At 43.2% G+C, this 20,718-nt stretch overlaps 1 protein-coding gene across 1 annotated transcript; it reads right to left on the bottom strand.

Annotated features, from left to right (window-relative positions):
* Window positions 1-3,459: 3,459 nt before the first annotated feature.
* On the bottom strand, window positions 3,460-20,512 carry LOC124327196 (protein wingless-like). The gene is made up of 4 exons (XM_046786154.1): window positions 19,875-20,512; window positions 15,392-15,669; window positions 8,130-8,395; window positions 3,460-5,532 (listed from the first exon to the last, which is right to left on the bottom strand). Exons 1-4 carry the CDS (start codon window positions 19,973-19,975, stop codon window positions 5,038-5,040), a joined length of 1,140 nt encoding a protein of 379 aa, XP_046642110.1. The 5' UTR covers window positions 19,976-20,512; the 3' UTR covers window positions 3,460-5,037.
* Window positions 20,513-20,718: the final 206 nt, after the last annotated feature.

Raw genomic sequence — 20,718 nt, 5'->3', positions numbered from 1 at the left:
CAGAAAATTGTTTCGTGTCTTTTATGATGGGGACGACGACGGATTGAAAAGAACAAAAAAGAAAATAATAAAGAAAAGAAAAGAGAAAACGAATAAAAAATTAAAGCTCACAATCTGAGTTTTGGCTGTTGCTAGCTGCTGGCTGATTTGCTCCTGCTTCGCTTACCAACGGGCGGGCGGGCGGGCGGACAGACGGAGGGGAGAATATGAGCAGCCCTTGGGCCGCTATTTGACATTTATGAACCTCTTTGGCTGCTGTTGAAAGTCATCTTCATATCTCCTGGCTGAGGAAAAGTTACGAGCCCCGGCCAGTCAGACAGAGAGACGCTGATAGTTTTGGGCACGGGCTGCGCGCGTCCGCGCAGAACTGGAAAGTCATAAAAACCGAGGAGTTGGAAGATCATTTGCATCGACTCACTTTCGTCGCTTATCGCGCGCACGTTTTCTCCATTTCGTTTGTGACCTTCTTTGATTCGTCCAGCCAGTCAAGTCAATCGGTTCAATAATAAGAAAGAAAAACAGGCAGAATAGAAAATGGATAAAAAAAAGCAAGTTTATAGAATTTGAAGTCACTCTGCATTATGCCGATGATTTCCCGGTGCGGCCATGGCAAATTTCAAGTGAATGAGAGAGAGAAAGCGCGAAAATCGGCGAATCATCAACTCGTATAGACGTGAAGAAATGTGTTCATTGAATTTATATTGCCACGAATTGATATGCGCGAGAAAAGTTATTCGTTGAGATTGTGCTGCTGCTGGCAGCCTGAGCCGATAATCCCTTTATTGCCATGGAGACTGCTGGCGGTTGCCATTGGGGAAACCACCAGAGAAAAAAGAACTTTGAAACATCCATTGATCGACTCGGAATTTCACGATTTCACGTGTCACTTTATTCTTTACGGCGAGGTGCCGGTGTGTCGGCAGGTCCCTCTTGGTAAAAATTGTCTTGTTGCACTTTACTTGAAGTGTTTAAAGTGAAAAAAAAAATTCGAATTTGATCGTTTACCCACAGAAAAAGTTGTGAGGTAAAAAAAAAAACAAGCCTGATCTGAAGTCGTTCGACAAATGAGATTTTTAGTGAACTCTTACTGTGAAAAAACAAAAACGGAGAGACAAAACAGTTGCAGTCAACCGCCTAGCTCACGAATAAACATACTCCGTGACTACGTAACTTTTTTTTTAAATCGACGCCACCAAAAATGTCAATAAGGAAGAATAGAGATCAATTTTGTCCTACCTTCTGTGCCTGGGAAATACAGCCAGGCATCTCTACAGTTGCTCCATCCATCAGCTGAAGATTTAAATGGCACCAGACGGATAGGGTAAAAAGGGTGTCCTCGTGAATACACCCACATTCACATGGGCGTACACAAGAACATTTAAAGAAAGGGGAAAAAGGGAGATCCGTAACTCGGTTGACATCGGTAGAATCTCCAATCAAGAGGGATGCTGTTTATCTAAATAAAAATAGAAAATGGGTTACGAAAAATATTGACAGAATAGCAAGCCAGGAAAAGTTGAAAATGAGGCACTGGGTATACCGAAATTCTTAATAGATGGGAGAACGAAAGGTTTACATGTAATACACTGCATTGATGCAGGTAATGCAACATTAAAATATCTAGTAGGTCACAGGTCAATAAACATAGAGGAAATCATTACCCAAGCGATGATCCTAAGATTGTTGCTGATGACATGTGAACACTTGCACAAGATAAACTTGCATGTTGTGTGGTTATGATAGCTGGCTCTGGCCTCAAGTCTGTAAAAAAGAAAAAAAATGTTACATACTACAATCAAACTTCCATGCATCGATATTCGATAGGGCAATCACATTTTGTAATTGCTAGTCAGGAACTAACATTACACTAATTTGAGTTTAACTCTTCTATAGCTCCTAAAATTATTCTATTTGAATTCTTTGTTTTATTTACCCGCTAAACATCATGGTGTATAACAAAAGCAAATAATATAAATCCGTATAAATCTTGAACCATGCTTTTCTTGAAACTTTGCCTTTTCGAAATTTTCAACTAATAAACGAAGCAGACGACACTTGTCCAATTTTCTTCTAATCAGCATGCTTACGATAATACGATATCGATATAAATTAAATGATAAAAAATCAAACTCTCCCCTCAAAAACGATAAGAAAATAAGTTGAGGGAATAAATTTTAGCTTAAATTTAATACCATTTCTGTTTGGTATAATTCCCCGGTAAGACCCCCCTCCCAGTAGAGAAATTGACTGTAAATACGCGCTGTAGGCCTGCTGTATAGCAGCAGCGCGCATATGGACAAAGTCGCACTCGCCACGTATCGTTTTGTAAATTGCCTTGACATTTTGTCATTTTCTCGGAGAGTAAAAGAAAACGGCAGGGCACACGCAATTTTGACGTCCAACAGCAGTCACAATATAAATCAGACATCTCTTTTTTTTAAGGCAATAAAAACATGGTTGTGTACAAGAGCAAACCAAAAAGAAGGATTGAATAACCGAACGGGTAACGCCTGGTCTGCGCGGTAACCGAAAAGCGACGCTCCGATATTATTTTTCCACGAATTGCACGCAACAATTTTTTTGGCATTTATCCTAACCCGTGTTATTTCAACCGGGGGGGTTATTGGGTGTTGTAAGTTCCCCCTTTTTTCCCTCTCCTGAAAGGATATCTCGGAGAAAGATATTTTATGTGGCTTTTACGCCATGTCACAGCAAATATCCGAAAAGTTAGTCCGTGAAAGTGCTTTTCCCCACTGTTGGCAGTGTGTGGAAACGGTCAAAGGGAAATGGAAAGTATCGAGGAAGGATGAACTAACCTCCCACCCACACACACACTCATAACCTTCCTATATAACTCCATCAGGAGAAACAAGGAGGATTGAGTAAGGCGGGCGGAGTAGGCGGAGAAGACGTTACTCAACACTTTTGCCGCTCACACTTCCGGCCATTTTCCTTTTTCTCTCTTTCTCTCTCTCTCTCTTGCTTCTTCCCACTTCGTATTTTTTGTTGTATTTCCCCCGTGTTTTCAATGTTACACAGCACACCAACAGCCAGCGTGAAATAAGCCATAAATATGTACAAATTTCAAAAGTGTCAACAGGCTAAAAAGCTTTCTGGCTCGATTCTTTCCATCCAACCGAGCTAGGATTTAAGCACGTCTTATCACACATTCTCTCTCTCTCTTTCTTTTTAGTTATTCTTCGAATATTGTTGTTTTCCCTTCAAGTGACACGACACAAAACACATGACCCCCCTCTCATTTTCACCCCCCTTTCGTGCGGGATTTTTTACGAGTTCTTCTTCTTTGCTATTTTTGATTTTCTCCTTAGAGCATGTATATAGAAAGTAATTTAGACTCCAGTGAAGAGACTTGCATGGATACAACCGAGTCCTTCAAAAAGAAATTTTTAAACAGATTTAAAGAAAATAAAAAAGACGATTTCTTTGTTTTTTTGCAGGTTTTGTATCTTTTATTTTATTGGCTGGTATTATGCTTTACCGACACGAGCAATGGGGGATAAAGAAATATAATCAAACATCATGGTTCGCTCTAGCTCCGCCCCTTTCCAACAAAATCATATAATCCCCACCCATAGTCCCGCGTTCGCACTGCCCTCCCGGAGACAAAATAACACGCTCGCATACACACATACACACACGCACGCTCGGATGCACACACACACACACACAGATGAAGAGCAAAACAGGACCACAAAAAAACAAACAAACAAGAGTTGGCATTTTGAAAAATGTGAATGAATTTTAAAAAATAAACACGAGAGAGACGAACATGTACATTATACAAACGGGACACGGTCGCTGCTGCTGCTACATATATAATATATATATATAAAGTTTGATATCAACATAATGAGAGCGGGGCGAGGGTATTTTTTTTTTCATTTTTTTATTATTTTCTTCTTTCGTTTCTTCTTCTTCTGGTTTTTCGTGCTGAGGAGATAAACAGATGGATGGGGTCGGGTGGTATAAGATGGAGGGGGGCTGTACAGAGAGGATGGACACGGGAGAGTATGGGACACGATTGTTGTTTTTGAATTCGTTTGTTTCATTTCTTTTTTTTCGAGGAAGAATTAAGGGCGGAACATGGCGAGTATTCTTTAGACCGTCGAGTCAAGGCTGGAGTAAATGGGTGGGAATTATATAAGCTACTCGAATTGATTCGAATAACGCGCTCTTTTCGGGTCAAAATAACGCACGAAATTCTCTTTTTCCACCCCGAAAGAAGAAGAAGAAGAAGAAAAGGAAAATAAATAAAAAAATAATAATTCAAAATCAACTAAAAATAATTAATGAAGTCAAAAAGGTGAAAAATTGAAATAGTTCCAAAGGGGGTGGGTTGGTATGGAGGGTGAGGCGCGAAGGCCTATTCAACCAAACACAGATCATACGCATTTAATGTAATCAAAAGACAAGGTGACTAGTTTGTATCAATACGAATGGCGTCGGCAGGAGAGAAGGAAGGATAGGAGAGTTGATGGCGATGAGAGAGCAAAAAAGTGGAGAGACGGAAAATCAGAGAGTGACGGATATAATAGTTGAATAATTAGTTGTAGTGAAAATGAGTAGAATGATGCGAGGAAAAACAAAAAGAAAAGAAAAGAAGGAGAGTTGTAGAAATGAAAGAGAGCTATAAACGCCCGTTGGGTTGTCACAAACACACGCACAAAGTTGAATTTTTTCGTTTTTTCTTTTCTCAAGGCACATAGTGTTGATATAACAACAGTCGAAACTGTTTTCTTGTTTTCTTTTGTGATGAAAATTGTGGGTGGCGATAGGATAATTCAATTCAAGAACAGAGAAAAATAATAGCGGGGGGAGAATTTGATTGGCCGTATTTGTTGTGTAGAGCCGATCAGATTCGGCCGGTGGTTGTTGGTTGATTGGTTGGTTTTCTTGTGGTGTTTCTAATGTCTTCATATTTTTGGAGCTGGAAAGGAAGTGGTTTGTGATATGTCCCAGAAATTCCTTTTAAGTTTGTTGTGGGTTTCGTCACTTTGATTCTATAAGAGTCGGTGCCTATAGACAAGTGTGGATGGTTTTCTTGGTCCGGCAAACTTTGCACTTGACTTCGCAGCACCAGTGGAAAGTGCAAGCGCAGCGCTCGACCACCTCCTTCACCTCCGTTTTGTAGCCTCTGCCGCAGCACATCAGATCGCAGCCGTCGACGCCGATCGACGTCTCGTTGCAGACGCGCCCCTGCGTCCCGGCGATGCCCAATTTCAGGTTCTTCTCGCAAAAGTTGGGCGAGTTCTCGTAGTAGACCAAATCTTTCTTGGACGGGGCCTTGTGCTCCGGGTTGTAAGGCTTCAGCTGGTAGTTGTACTTCTTGCGACCGTTGCCCGGCGTCCGGCCCGTGTTGCTGATGAGGACCCGCGAAGCTCCGTCAAAACGGTCCTTCAAATTGTCGCCGACGACGCGGAAGAACGGCAATCTCATCCAGCAGGTTCGCACCGTACAAGAGCCGCTCATTCCGTGACATTTGCACTCTTGTCTCATCTCCGTCGAAACGTGCTGCAATAAAACAGAAAAGAAAAGAAAACGGATATGGTTAATTTACATCCAATCATTCAGGAAAATTAAAACTAATAGAGGCCTATATTGACTGATAATCATGTTCGTTAACTCTTGGACTCTGACTGCGAGATTTATCTCGTTAAATTGAGCCGTTGCGATTGACGAGCCGCCCATTTTCGACTCCTCTGGAATTTTGTAAAAAGAAATTTTCTTTGGGGATTGGGCGACTGGGCATTAAAAGAGAATTTTTGTTTTTTTCCAAAAGAAATGGCTGAGCGCACAAGAGCGAAAAGTCAAGAGAAGAAAGCGATAAAAATGTGGCCATTAGAGCAATCAAAACAGGCATTAAAGCGAGAAATAAAAAAGGAGGGTCTCTTGCGGGGTCTTGGCAGAGTCGTGGAAACTAATTGGCCGGGGCGACCATCAAGCCTAGTTACGGTGTAAGACTAATATAACCTTTACCTCCCTTTTCCACTTCTCGTTGCCAGCCTTGCCGAGTGGGTCGAGCTGGACGGGCCGAAACGAGAGCCCAAATGTGATTTATATTGTCCATTCTGTTTGTGTGTGTGTGTGTGTGTGGGTTCTCCCCCAGCTTTCCTGATTACGAAGTTTTAATTCGACGGAATGCACCGAGACGTCAAGAAAAGGTGGAGGATCGCACAAGAAGAGGTCGGACCACATGATAAGTGGAGCCCAAGTTCAAAGGGTTTGCCCCCATCAAATAGCTCCACGCGCGTTCTATACCGAAATCTCGTTTCCTATCATAAATATTACGCTGGGTCCTCCAGCTTCTTCTTCTTCTTCTGCTTTTTGTTCTTGTTCATATTTCCATTTTCCCCTCTTTTCTTTCTTTCTTATTTCATCGCTCCCCAATTTCCGTATAAATAAATACGTTTAGCGATGGCTGCGCAGCGGGCCGCCATTTGCGGCCCCCAACTTGGGCGAGCCAAAACGGAGAAGAGAGAGAAACTCATGAAAATCGTGGACGAGCCTAAAAGCATCCAAGACAACCATAGCAAAATGGAGGAGAATCGGAACAGAAAAACTCCTCAGCAGCAGCAGCAGCAACAGCCAAAAAGAAGAATGTCTAGTAAATAATAATAATAATGTCTTTCTAATGGATGCGGATCGTTGCAGAGAGATGAGAGAGAAAAAAAAAACGGAATCTACGCGTCCTAGTAACCGAAAACTCTCCGCTCTCGGACAAGAGTTACGACCGAACTTGGCATCTAGGCGGCCCCGACACGTGTTTTTCTCCGCTGTAATTACCAGCTGAAATTGACGGGTTTCTTCGAATCTCATGCGTTTCTAACTCTGTTTCTTTTTTTATTTCCCTCATCTTCTCTGCAAGAATACAACAAGAAATACATAGAAAACGATCACGATTCAAACAGCCCCCGCTATTACCATTAGGCGGTGGTATGATTCTCTTATACCGTACCATATTTCTCTCTTATGTGGAAACCAAAGCAAAAAGCCCAAAAAGCCCATAGAGCCCAAATAGCGCACGATCAATTGAGTTATTTTCTTTTGGGTAAAAGGGCAAGAAAGAACCCGGGGAGAGAAAGAAAGAAATACACACACACACACAAAACAGGTAATAGTTAATAAATTATGAACGCCAGCAGAGAGAGCGAGAGCCCAGCAAAGAAGAAAAGGAAGAAGAAAAAATGCGTGTGTGGCCATATATTTTTCTCGCCCGCCAGCGTGGGAGTCACGGGACGGACGGGTTTGTGTGTCTGTTGGTTGGTTGGTTACTTTTAAAATAAAAAAAAGAAAGACACAGCCACGGCTGTGGGCGAGTAGAGAGCCTATATAGACATCTATTCATGTGTATAAATCCATGTATACTTTACATAATTGCTGTGAGGATGGCAGCTATTAACACTCCCCCCTTCCTCCTCCTCCTCTTTCTTGGCTCTATTCTCTATCCTATCATGACCTCCCATTTCTCTCGATACGTATAATATCCGACCTTTTTCCCGATCTATCCTCCACATCTCTTCTTTAAAAAAAAAAAGGCTATTATATACAGCCAGCTCTATACGTCGACATACCGAACTGGCGCGGGAGTGTCTTCATCATGTCAAGATCTTCCTATAACTTTACTATTATTCTCTATACCCCCAGAAACTCAATTCAATAGAAACATCCTCCTTTTTTTCTTCCTATACGGAATTGTGTTGCCCGTTGTGATAACTCCACCAGGGTCTTATATACAGAATCATAAAAAGAAAAAAGATGAAGAAGAAATAAATAAAAATCTGATGTACCTCAACTTCTTATTATTCACGTGTGTCTAATCCACGAGGCCTAGATCTATCGTAATAAAATAAGAAAGAAACGTCTCCTTCTTTCTATCTGGCAAGATTACGGCTCCGACGAGTTCTTATAGACATTCCGTGTCCATTTGGAAAGATGAATGCAACTGATTGTATTTGCTGGACTGGGAAATTCGGTGACCAATAGGATCTCTCACGTAGGCACGCAGAGTTAGGACTATCTAATAGCTATGAGTTGTTAGTTCTGTGCATGTTCACGCATTCAAATTACTTCTAAGGAAAGTTGTGGTGGAATGTTCTCTAAAAACTTACCACTCGACCGGCTTCGTTGTTGTGGAGGTTCATCATGTAACGGATGTCGCGGCCCTTCTCACCGGCGTCGACAAACTCTCGGGAGAACTTGACGCCAAATTGGATGTTGTCCGAGCAGCCGCCCCATTCCCAGTCGGCTCCAGACGGTCCGCGTTGGCTGTAGTCGCAAGTGCAGGACTCGATGGCTCCTTCCGAACAGGCCCGTGACACCGAATGGGTCACCGCTGCTGACATCAGGGCGTAGATGAAGGCAGTTTCACGGCAAGCTGAAAAAGATGAAAAGAATAAAATGATTTGAATCAAAATGCTTAACAAACAAAAAAAACTTAAATTCTTATTTTTTCGAAAAATCTTTTGGGAAAGAGAAGAAGATGATTTATTGAAATGTGAGCAAACCCCCCCGCTCAAAAGAACAAGTCTCTGGTGCTTCCAAATGGATGGTAATGAGTGACTCGGAGGATATCATATATGCACGTCGATATAAAACAAAACGTCCCGTGTAAACATTTCTCTTTTCCATCGTTTTTCTTCTTCTCCTTGATAATGTTATTCAATATGAGGCCGTTGGTTTCATCGCTGTACGTCTATGAGACAGCACAATGGCCGGGCCACCCAAGCTATGCGTCGATTTCGTGCAAACATTTCCTTCCTCTCTCTCTCTCTCTCTCTCTCTCTCTCTCTCTAGTCTTTACAACATTATCTTTCTGTTTTGTTATGTCTAGCTGTTTTCTTTCTCTTTTCGATTTCTAACATGAACTCGAACTCAAGACTCGGCGGGAGGCCAGCAGCCATCCCCGGCTCCCTGCCTTTCCAAATAGCCCCTACACCGGCAGACCGGCAGACGCTCGAGGAAAAGTTCAAAGCAAATAACTTTTGTTTTTTAATCAACAGGGATTTGACGCCGACCGTACACATACATTCAAATTCACGTTGTGGTCGGGAAATTTTTGTCGTTGCGGTGGTGGTTGCTGTTTGGGAAATGTTGATTAAAAAGAGGACCGTTGCGTTCACCGTAAGCGCGTGCTAAAAGGTGTGGCCTAATTTCGATTTTTATTTTTTCAGACTTTTGGGTTCGTTTCCTTCGATTAGTTAACGCATTCTTCGCCACACACGAAATGGGGGGGGGGAGTAGTTATTTAACACGTCTGGCCTGGGAATTTTTCTCTTTTTTCTGTGAGATTTTTTGGTGTAAAATAAAAAAAAGCGCCGATGATGATGAAGATGGGGAGGACGAGTGGAACGAATGGATCATGAGAACAGCCCGGCCAGATGGAAATGTCTGATGGAGATGATTCTCTATCCTTATGTCTTCATCATTTTCTTTTTTGTTCTGCCTGTGTGGGATCCCCCCTCCATTCCACAAATGAGGTGGAAGGGAGGGAATCTCAAAAAGGCAACCCGAAAAGAAGAAGAAGAAGAAGAAGAAAGATATGCGATCCCGCTGGCCATACCTTGGCGGGGAGTTAGCGGGGAGTCGGCTGTTTAACATGTAATCGCGTGTGCTGCCGGGCTGCCTATATGCGCCGCGGGAAACCCGCAACTCGCCCATCGGGTCACAGAGGTCCCCCGCGCGTGATTGTATCACGCGATCCCCTCTTGCCAGCTAGTCTCTATCTCTTCATTCTTCGCCGTGTAATTGCCTGCGATTGTACACAACTCTCTATCATTCTATTCTCCCCTTATATTCTATCTCTCCCCCCCCCCACACCCTACATATTCTCCCTCCCCTCATACATCCATGCATTAAATGGATAATGTTGTTGTACTGTTATTTAGTCTCTCACACCTATGCGGGGCCCATGAATGAAATACTCCGTCAGTGTCTCAATCCATCGCCCGGCCGGATGCCATCATCAACACCACCACCACCAGGTGAGGGCTTCTTAACTTTTTTTTTTTTTATTTCTTTTACTTTTTGATGGATTAAAGACAACCTCACACCGGTTGTTGAGGTGGCGGCACAAGTTGATGAAGGACGGCGGGGTCGATAAGACAACCGCACCGACACCACCAGAATGTATCACCGAACAGCAACTCTATTAGGTTATAAGGTGTGCGCCAGGTGTGCGCCGGGGCGGAATTGGAGGGAAGAAGGAACCAGCCCGGACCACACCAAAATCCTCGGTTGTACACAAGTGTTGCACGACTCACGGGAGACTCACCACTACAGAACATGCCGACGACGATTAACACATGAAGAGAAAAAAGACCCCGTCGACTTTTGAAACATTTCCCAGCCCAAATCTCTTCACAAACGTGGATTTGTCTTGGCCACTTTTGAACGGTACTCGTTTTTGTTTTGTCGTTTGATGCGTTCAGCCGTTCACCATTCAAATAAATATTTCTCCGAAGAAAAACAAAAAAACAAGAGGATAATAAATAATAAAAAAAACTATGTTTGAATGACTCTATACAGCCAACAGGTTTTTTGTTTCTATTTTCCCTTTAATCTTTTATTTGTGACTAGATAGAGAGAGAAAAGGAAGTCTATAATCTCTTTGATCCTTTTCTTCGCAACATGTCGTGCGTGAATCACTCAGCAGGACGCAATTGACAGACAAAACTCAAGGTATCTATGGAGGAGGTATAAATATGAGTTGTGATAGTTAAAATAGAAAGAGAGAGAGAGAGAGAGCGCCGGCCGGATATTTCGAGTTAGGCGGGCGGAGGATTCAAGCCAAGCGAGCGACTATATCGCTCTCACGACTTTTTCCAAGAATGAAATAAGGACGTTGTGTGCTGCTGCTGCTGCTCTTATCTGAGCTCGCTGATCGCTCTCCCATGTCTGTCGTCCGCATCTTTTCAATAGAAAAATCGATAATCCCTTCTTTGACTTGGCCAGGTGGACGAGCGGACGAAATCGACAACGACCTCGAAAGAATCCCTCGGAAGAGAGAGAGAGAGAAAAAAGATTGAAATAACATTTAAGGGGGCCCCGTTTTGGTATAGAGAATCTGCGCTGGAGGGGCTCGTCTCTGGCTCGGAGGAGAAGCCAATCGTCAGTTTTGGACGATGGAGGAGGTAAAAGAGAGAGCCCAAAGTGACAGTTTCATTAGCATTAGTAACGCGTTCCACAGTGTGTGCGTCTACTAGATGTATATGCCACCCCATTCATTGCTCATAGTAGCTGCTGGCTGGCCTGTGCCTATGCCCGTAGATAGTAAACTTGTTCACTGGTACTTGTTCCCTTTTATTCCCTTATCTTTTTTCTCTCTCTCCTTATGGTTAACGTTTTTCTACTGTATACAGCTTCCTTCTTTTGTTGGGTTTGTGATGTTTCATTGCTGGCTAGCTGCTGCCGCTCCGCCTTCTTTCCTTTTCTTCCCATTTCATCGACGGGGAGGAAACCCACCGAGGGGAGAAATAATAAAAAATAAAAAAAGGCATCCCCTTCTTCTTCTTCTCTACACAACTTTGTTTTGGGCCGAGCCCAGCTGCCTGCCCAGTTGCTCGTCTATAATATCGTACCGTCATGCTCCTCAATCGATACGGTGTGTGACTGTGTGGTATTGTAATACCAGAAAGTCAACTGCTCGGCTGATGATGGCTGGAGGTGTGCAGTCTCCCTTATTGGTCCAGTGTATACCCAGGAAGGAGCCCAGGCTGCCACTGTGTCACAGATTCGGCACACTCTTCATCTTAACGTGTCTATTCTTCCCTTTTTTTTCTATGATGGCTCAATGAGCTGCTGCTGTTCAATGGATTCAAGTCTAGTGAACCCTGGGCCACTCATAAATTCCTCGGGGTGGGCCGATCCTGCCCAGGATGATGCGACCCGATAGAGAAATGTATACAGCGCTAGGTGAAAATGAGATTCCTCTCCATTTCTTATTTATTTTTTTCATCTGACTCAAACCTGACGACAACCGTGAACCCCGCCCATCGGCCCTTCCGATGAGAAAAATATACAAGAAGGTGGAAAGAGAAAAAAGGTCGTCACCCACCGTGTGTGCGGCTTCTCTTCAATGATTTTCCCTTTTTTTTCTGAACGAAAAGGGAGGAGAGAAGTCGAAATAATAAAACCCTATTTGTAGATGATCATATAATAAAGATATTCATCCTTTATGAACTTAAAAAAAAAAAGGAAACTGAAAAAAATAATAATTGTGTGTGTGTGTTCAATTTCCAAACGCGCAACAAGGCGATGGCAGTACATAAAAAAAAAAAATGAAAAACAAGCGCTTGTGTGTGGGTGACTGCGAACATGACATCTTTGTTTTTTACCCAAAAAGTCTCTCTCTCTCAGGCCTTTTGGCTGTTTTAGGGGGGCGCATTCAGGTCGAGGCGAAAAAACTCGATTGGGAATAACAACCTTCCAAACGACAATATATGTATAAGCTCTGATCGGGGCTGCTGATGCCGCGTGAGTCGGGAAAACCAGCCAGAAAAAAAGAACCGTTTCTCTCCTTTGTGAAGAAAAGAACGTCGAGTTCCGTCCGTGGCCTAGCGCGGAATCTGCATACTACGCAGCTAATTGAGGGCTATTAGTTATAGAGAATAGGAGCGCCTATATGTGTACATATACTACGACGCAGCTCTTTCTGTTCTTCTTCCCCTGTCTAAATGGTTACGAGAAGATCCTCTCCTGCTGGTCCCATCTGCCATGGCTGAGCCGTCGGGAAAAAAAAAGAAAAAAAGAAAGAGAGACTAATCGAGCCGGTTACAACAGCGATGAAGAGATCACCGTCTTCTTCTTCTTCTTCGGCCGCCCTGTAATGAAGTGCACGCGGAGGAGGCCATAATTAGACCCCCTCCTAAATGAAGTCACTATATAGCAAGAGTATATAGACACTCACGGCCTCGGGCCCTCCTGGACGCTTCTTTTTTTATTCTCCTGTGTTTTCTAGCTTCCATTCTCTCTCTCATTTGTGGCCTGGACGTTTTTTTGAGTGCCCCGTCAGTTTGGTTAGAGAGAGAAAATCAAAGTGAATCATCATCCACTGTCGTCTTACGGTTACTGCGGCTTTACTTCTTTTTGCATCTGGACACGCAACAGCAGCAGCTCGACTCGATATAAAACATTCACCCGGCAATCTCTGTGCCCTGCTGATTTTTCAAAATTATACAACCGTTTCGAAAGTTTAGAGAGAGAGTCCAAAAGAAATAAAAATAATAAAAGACCAATCTGACGATGTTCTTATAGCCCCTTCTTTTTTTCTTATTAAAAAAAAAAAAAAAATGCGTGTACACGCCGATAGATTTTTCGGCGGCCCGTTTCTATAGGGAGTCGCCGTCTTGGGTGGTTTCCAGCTATTTCGATATACACAATAAATGTGTGTATATAAAAAAAAGGAAATTTAAACGCGGATAAAAGAAAAATATTTTTTTTTCCCAAAGGAAAAAAAAAATATCAGAAAAAGAGGGAATGAAATAAAATGAAAAATTGAAGAAAGGAACAGCAGAGAGAAAATAACGATCGTAGATAACGCAACACAAAGTTCCCAGGAGAGATGCAGCGCAACTCTCAGTTTTTTTTTTAATTTTTTATTCCGACGATGACGAGTTTCGACCTGCCGTACGTGTGTCCTGGTTGCTCTTATAAGCTGAAATACCTGCGCCTTTTTGTTTCTTCTTATTATTTCTTCATGGCGCTCCCACCCGCGAATGCCACCCAACTTACACCAACCAACCTCCTTCTCTCATCCGACCGTGAAATTCCTTGATAACGAAATATTCTCCTCCATTTTCTTTCTTTTTTTTTCGGTTGTCGTTGTCATTTTCTCTTTGATTTTTCGTCGTCATATTTGAATAATCGCGCCAATTAAAAGAATGAAAACCGACATCCCCGATTCTTCCTGGATGACGCAACAGTGAGCCAAACAAATTGTCCATCTAAATCCCTTTACGAGGGAGCCAATTAATCCCGCGCCGTCTGCGCAGTGCATTACTCAAACTGTCGAGTTCCCCCATGCGTTCGCCCGTAGAGAAGAGAAAAGAAGCTGGAAAAAGAGAGAGAAAAACAACAACAATATACAATTTTCTTTCTAAGTGTCGGTGCTGTGTGTCAGGGCGAACACCTCTCCATCATGGTGTGAGGGGAAAGAAAAGAAAGAAAAACATCGCCTAAAGGACTCTTTGGACTTGCTGGAGGTACACCAGGCAGCAGCATACAGGTGACCGAACGAGACGATTTGTAAAAAAATAAAAAGAATGCGTAGAGGCCTATGCATATACAATGTCCTGGGTGTTTGCACAAAGGGAACTGTCAGGGAAAAGGTTCAAGAGGTTCGTGACTTTGAAATGGCCCATTGATCAGCAAACAACTCACTCTGGGACCCGTTTTGTCCATTGTTGACACTCTCGTTATTGAATCCCCTCCACCAGAAAAAAAAAGATGGAAATGGAACAAACAAAGAGCGATCACCTCTATTTGTTTATCGATCCGGTGATGAGTCAACAGCAAATAACGTTTTTTGGAGTATTCAAAAATCGAAATATAAAATCTAATAAACGACAACGGGCGAGGTGCAGCACCTGATACGCGTCCAACCATTTTCACCCGTGCGGCCCATCAATTGTTCCTTTTTGATTCTTTTTAAATTTGATAAGAAAAGAAGAAAAAACCCCGGAGCGTTACACGGTCGATTGTTTCCCCTTTTTTCTTCTCCGTTTGCTGGCCGCGCGTAATATATTTCGTAATGGCTTTGTGACGCGCTAACAAAACTTCCAATGAAAAGATTCTGACGCATTTTACACAAAAAGAAGCGGAGGAAGAAAGAGAATCAAGGCAAAACGAATCAGAAAATGATATTACCACAGCCGCTCGTCTATTTGAACGTCTAAACGAAAGCAACGAGTCTTTGTCTTTCGCCTCGATTACGACCAGCAGCACTCCCGACCAGCAGATGGTGGGTGTTAATACAAGGACTGTGTAGGCGAGTGTATATCTCAGTTGCTTACATCACGCTGAACGGCGGGCCTCATTTCTGTTTTGTGTTTTTTTTCTCCCTTCTTCTACCAGGAACAATTGCCAATTTGCTCGCGATGGAGTTGTTGCAACTCGGCGGTGTCAACATGATTACACCCACAATATGTGCGCGGTGGCCTCTCTCTGGTCTATCAAATTAACCTCAAGAACGTTCAAGATCGCGTGGATCGTCTACTTTATAGGTTGGACCCTATAGGCTACTCGTGAAATTTCATTATTACGCAGGCTGTCGCTTCGAGCTAACTCACTCCTTAGATATAGTATTTTTGTTTTTCCCACGCGAAATAGAAAGGTGGAAAAATGTTTTTTTGTTTTGTTTTGTTTTTTCCCTTACCTCGATCGACGATCTTTCCGAAGAGATTGCGGCCGCGATGGAAGTCCTTGGTGGGGCAGTTCCAGCGCCTATTTTTGAATTGATGTTTGCATTCGGAAATGGCCTGTTTGGCGCCTTTGGCCACGGCCACGACGACGCCTGGGTGGTCGCGAACCAAGCGACGCTGCTTGCGTCTCAGAGTTGCGTGAACGTCGGGATCCAAGTACGAATTCGTGATTGAATTCTCCTTGATGGAATTCGACACCAAATTGTTGGGTTCACCGGCTCGGGCGATTCCCCTATTAAGGAACAAAAAAACAAAACAAAAGACGATTAATTTTAATTTCGGGAACAAAATGGAATGTTTTCATTTAAGAAAGAGGCGATGAGGTCTTATACATTTCTCATTATTCATTCATGAAAGATATTCAATGATTTAGACTCTAGGCCTGAGATGAAATGCCCCAGCAAATGATGTCGGTAATAATCTTTCACGCCACACGAGAGATGAACGATGGATGGCATATCGTTTCTTTCCACATGTATTATGCTAATGAGAGCCCGGAGAACACGAGAGATGCCAATGAAGGGAAATCAAACCATTACGACCGGATATTACGTTACATCGGTTTCGTCTATGAATAATTCTCACCGCCATGTAAGATAATACCAATCCGAAAGAACACAACAGCAACATCACGAATCTAATAACAAAGATGTTTGTCCCGTATGAGATATGCATGGATTGAATGATTAAGTCATTATATACTGACACCCCCACCACTCACACACGTTTTTCAGATTCCCTTGCTGTTTTCATGGGAGAGAGGCTGTACCGATGGACCCGGGGACCCTGGGACAATGGGCCCCATCCTAGCGATATTCCACCTATTCTTTGGGTAAATAGCTAAGACGATCTAACCCTTTTGGTTAGAGCTAGGCTAAAGAAGTGAAGGGGGGTCATAGTCTATCATTAAAATTGATTAAATTGTCCATCCCTCTCTCATTCTTTTTCCCTTATTTCGTTATTAGTTTGGAACCCGCGCGCTGATTGACCCTTCAGCCGCGCTAAGGCTTTAAAAAAGAATCTCATGTACTCATCACCAGCGCTTTTTTTTTCTTTCTTGACTCTGCCTACAGCCACCTTCTTCTTTGCTGGTCGTTTTCTTATTTAGCTTTTGTGAAATATCCCTCCTTCCTTCCCCTAACAAAAAAGAACTCGCAAGTGTGTACAGTGTGTGTGGTAAAAGAGTCTTCATCGTAGATCCTCCTGGTCAAAAGGAAGAAGAAGAAAAACGACTCGTTGACTGTATAATTAGGGCACTGAATGATGACCTCCAGGTAGTTTTCCTTCTCTTTTTTTATCTTCTTCCTCCCACCCAACCCACTGATTTTTATTTTCATTTTCATTTTATTTTTATTTTTTCTCCTGGCAGTGTTTGCTGCCTGTCTCATTCTTTGGCTAACACAGAGAAACCCCCGTGCGCGCTCCTGAAGACCCAAGCTCTAGCTAGAAGAAGTGGGATGGACCTGCAATGGTGTATTGGTCGGTATATTTCACATACAACCCGTTGTCGGAAAAAGAAACTATTTGGATGGGACCATCTCAAGAGTCTATACCCATCGATGAGTGTTGGCCAGGGGGTGAGGACAGGGATCCGATGAGGCTAATAAAGCAACACAAAAACGGATACACTTTGACAGCCAAGAAGAAGAGAATGAGATGATGATGGGCACAGGCAACGACACTCTCATATCTCTTGTTGGTTGGGAGAGAAAAATAAAAGACACAAGGTTCGACGCCTCGCTAACAAATCGTTTGACCATCCCTTTTCCTCAATGTATAACCGACGTCGAATCGCTTCATCGATCCTCTTGTGCGTGTGGTCCGTCCCTTTTTGTACGTTGGACCCCCCTTCCAGTTCCGTCTCATTTCGACACGCAGTTTGGACAGTGCGCACCTCCGATGATTCCATTGAAGAAAAAAAAAGGAAATGCGACTGGAAATTCCCCCAGCAGCGGCCGAATTTCAATGAATGAATGGACAACAAAAAAAGCCAAATACCCGCCGCCGACATCATTCAGCTGTTGTAACTGTACAATCTAAATAGATATAACGATGAAGAGCAGCAGCAGCAGCAGCCAAAAAAAGAAAAAGGATGAAGGAAGAGGGGGGTCTTGTGTACAACATCCGCTGAGTGACCTTTCAGCAACCTTTTTTTCTCTTCTTTTATTCCTTTCATGACAGCTCAGGAGCCCCCCTCCCTCTTCCTACTGAATGTATAGAAACTCTCGAGGAACGCATCTATGTGTACCAGTGACCAACTTGTATATGTATACACACATATAGATATACACACACAGTCCTATTCAACCAATTCAGTGTACATATATATACATACATCTCTCCACTTGAACGACGACCGGAGTTGAAGGAGAGACCCCCCTTCTATACATACCGGTATGTATATATAGACCCCCCATCCATCCATAAATACACCTTTTCGGCTCACTTTACTCTTTTTCTTTTCTATCTATCCCCCCCAAAAAATTTTCTTTTTTAACTATTCCCCCTTTTGCCTGTTTCTTTCGTTTTTGATCCCTCCGATGGTTGTTCTCTCTTTATTATAAGGAAGCTGCTTTTGTCATGATCTAGGCTTTTGTGTCCGGCATTGCTCGCCGTGTCAGACTCATCATTAGGAAACAAATTGAAGTGTCATGTTTTTTCTTCTTCCTCAGTTCCTCTCATGAAAAGAGCTCAAGAAAAGAAACAAATGAACTTTTGAACAGCAGAAAAATAAAAAAACGGAACAACAATTTATCAAAAGAAGAAAACTATTTGAATGTTTTTAAAATGTGAAATTCCGCACAGACTCTCCGGAACAAAAGAAATCGGTGTCAAAGTTGACCGGGGATTTTTTGGATTGAAATTTAAAAAAATTCCTGGCCAGGTCGCTATTTCATCCCTTCAAAGAGAATATCAAACGTGTCACTTATAAAGACTACTAGACTAGCGGGAAAACAATCTAAAAGCGGTGCTGCCACTCGATGACAATAAGGATACATGGAATCAATGGCGAACAAGATCAGCAGCTTAAATACATATCTCCAGTGTATCATCTTTGTGCTTTGATAATGATAAGCTTCTCCCCCATTCTACTCCGGAAGAAAGGATGCATACATCTTTTCATCCGGCGGGCGACACCGAGCCAATTTGGCTGACACATCCGGATGCTTTTTCACTTGTTTACATCGATCGGCTGGGTGGGTAAGATACGACCCTGGATGATGTTTAACAAGTTTTGGTTGTTTTTGTTTTTCGCCTCTCGGATGGAATTGATTTCCTCTGATGATGAGCGAAACTTGTTTTTTTTCTTTTTATCCTATTCAATTGGCTCGTGTAATACCTACTTGGTGAACTGTTGGCGTGGGGTACGTTCACAAAAGAAGTTGACGTACAAAAACGAAGCCGCCGCCGGTGTTTCAGCTCTCAAATAGAATGGGGGGGGGGATCCTCTCGAATTCAAAGGGTTTAATAAGCTAGAAAACGCGTGCACGCACGACGAGTGGCCGTACAGACAACAATATCGGACAGCTCCGAGCCCTCCACTTCTCGTCCTCTCCTACATCAATAGCTCTAATAGAACTACACATCCAGCAACTTATCCATCCGCGATACAATTCCAACCAGTTTGAATATAACCCCTTCTCTTATATACACATAGAGAAGATGAGCATCTCTATACTTTCTCTCTCTCTCTCTCTTGTTCGACCCTTTCATCCCTTTTTCTTTCTTCCAAAGTGCAGTTGTGCTGGAACCAAAAGGAAAAAAGAAAGAAGCTCCTGCTGGCTCTCGTCCGCTTGATTTTTCAAGTTTCCCTTTACTCTCTCGTGCTCATTGAATGAGAAGCTAATCAGGCATGGCCACTCTCTCCACTTGTACTACTACCCTCTTATTCTTTGAGAGAGAGACTCTTGGAGCTGTTTGAGCCCCTGACAGAAAGAAAGAAGTCCGGCTTGGTAAATGTTCACAGGAAGTGTGGGCTAATCAACAAACATTTCTATTGACTGGAACTATAAGTCTGGGACGTGGGACCGCGGCTTTTTTTGGGGCTCTCAACTTTCAAATATTATTATCATCATTATAGCGTGATCTCTATCCCATACGCGGACCTTTAGCCGAGAAAATACAATAGGCTCTGAACAGAGTGAACACACACGGAGAGCCGAGGCCGTCGGGGCTTTTCCAACCGTGTAAATGCCGCCCTTATTCGAAATAAAAAAAGGATCTCCCCCCCTATCTGGACGGCCAAAACAACAACTTGAACGGCAAACAAGAGAAGAAGAAAAAAGGGCGAATACGGACGATCAATCCGTCGGCAAAAGCAAATCGAACGGGGTGGTGGGGAGCGATGAAAGCCTCGGATCAAACACAATTGGTAAAAAAGGGTAGATGAGGGGTGAAAATTTCAATGGCACATTATGTAAACGTGTTTGCACTTACCACCATTTGCTGCCTCTTCCTCGCCCTTTGGCCGTGCCGAGATACGGGAGGACCATCATCAACACCACAACGAAAACAACGGTCGTCCGCGTCGAACTCATTTTTTTCCGCTTTTCGATTGTTTCTTTTTAATTGACGTTTAGTTAGATAATTTTCCCGACGGGTATAAAACACTGCGCAAGCACTCAAATATTGTCGTCCACGGAAATTCAAAACTTTTTGTGTTGGAGATTGTCGTTCAAAATCAATTGAATTCGATTCGAACCGAAAACCCCCAGATAGAAGAAAAATAAACTGGGATATAATCTCAACGTCAGCCAGCGACGACGACCGGATCCTGGAACAGTTAGCGCCCGACTGCGCAAATAGTTGCCGAGTGGCTTTTTAAAACAAAAACGAAACGGAGGGGGGCAAAACTGTGGCGTGATCGAGAGAGGTGCAGCACCAGGTGATGTTGTCGGTCAGAGCCAAGTTATAAATGTGCGAGTTACAAGTGAGAAGAAGAGAACGAAAACAAAACAAAACAACGTCAGCTTCGGTTCTCTCTCTCTAAACTGTTGAACGGTCTGAAGGAGACTGGTCGGATATGTGCCATCCACCAAGGAGACCATGAATGAGGAGTTGGAGGGGGGGGGACTTCTCTCACTCTCTCTCAGTGTACTGGTGAGTGTGTAGAGACGTATATACTAGTGTGTGGGTATATACCGGGCTACGGAACTGTGCAACCCACCCACCCACCCTACCGCCACCTCCCATCCCCGCCTTCTAACTCTGATACTCCTCCTCTTTTTCTCCTGGACGGAGCGCTGCTGCCTGTGAACTTCGGCAGCAGCGGTTAAGCGGC

Source organism: Daphnia pulicaria, chromosome 2 (genome assembly GCF_021234035.1).
Source record: "Daphnia pulicaria isolate SC F1-1A chromosome 2, SC_F0-13Bv2, whole genome shotgun sequence".
NCBI classification, from domain to species: domain Eukaryota; kingdom Metazoa; phylum Arthropoda; class Branchiopoda; order Diplostraca; family Daphniidae; genus Daphnia; species Daphnia pulicaria.
The sequence above is the reverse complement of the archived record's forward strand: the minus strand, read 5'-3'. Positions and strand labels throughout refer to the sequence as shown.

What these genes read in the sequence shown, in the direction of transcription:
- LOC124327196 (XM_046786154.1), bottom strand. Translation starts at nt 19,975, where the DNA reads ATGAGTTCGACGCGGACGACCGTTGTTTTCGTTGTGGTGTTGATGATG. An exon ending in GGAAGAGGCAGCAAATGGTG is followed by an intron (nt 15,670 to 19,874) that starts GTAAGTGCAAAC and finishes GTTCCTTAATAG; the next exon opens with GGGAATCGCCCGAGCCGGTG. An exon ending in ACAACGAAGCCGGTCGAGTG is followed by an intron (nt 5,533 to 8,129) that starts GTAAGTTTTTAG and finishes GTTTTATTGCAG; the next exon opens with CACGTTTCGACGGAGATGAG.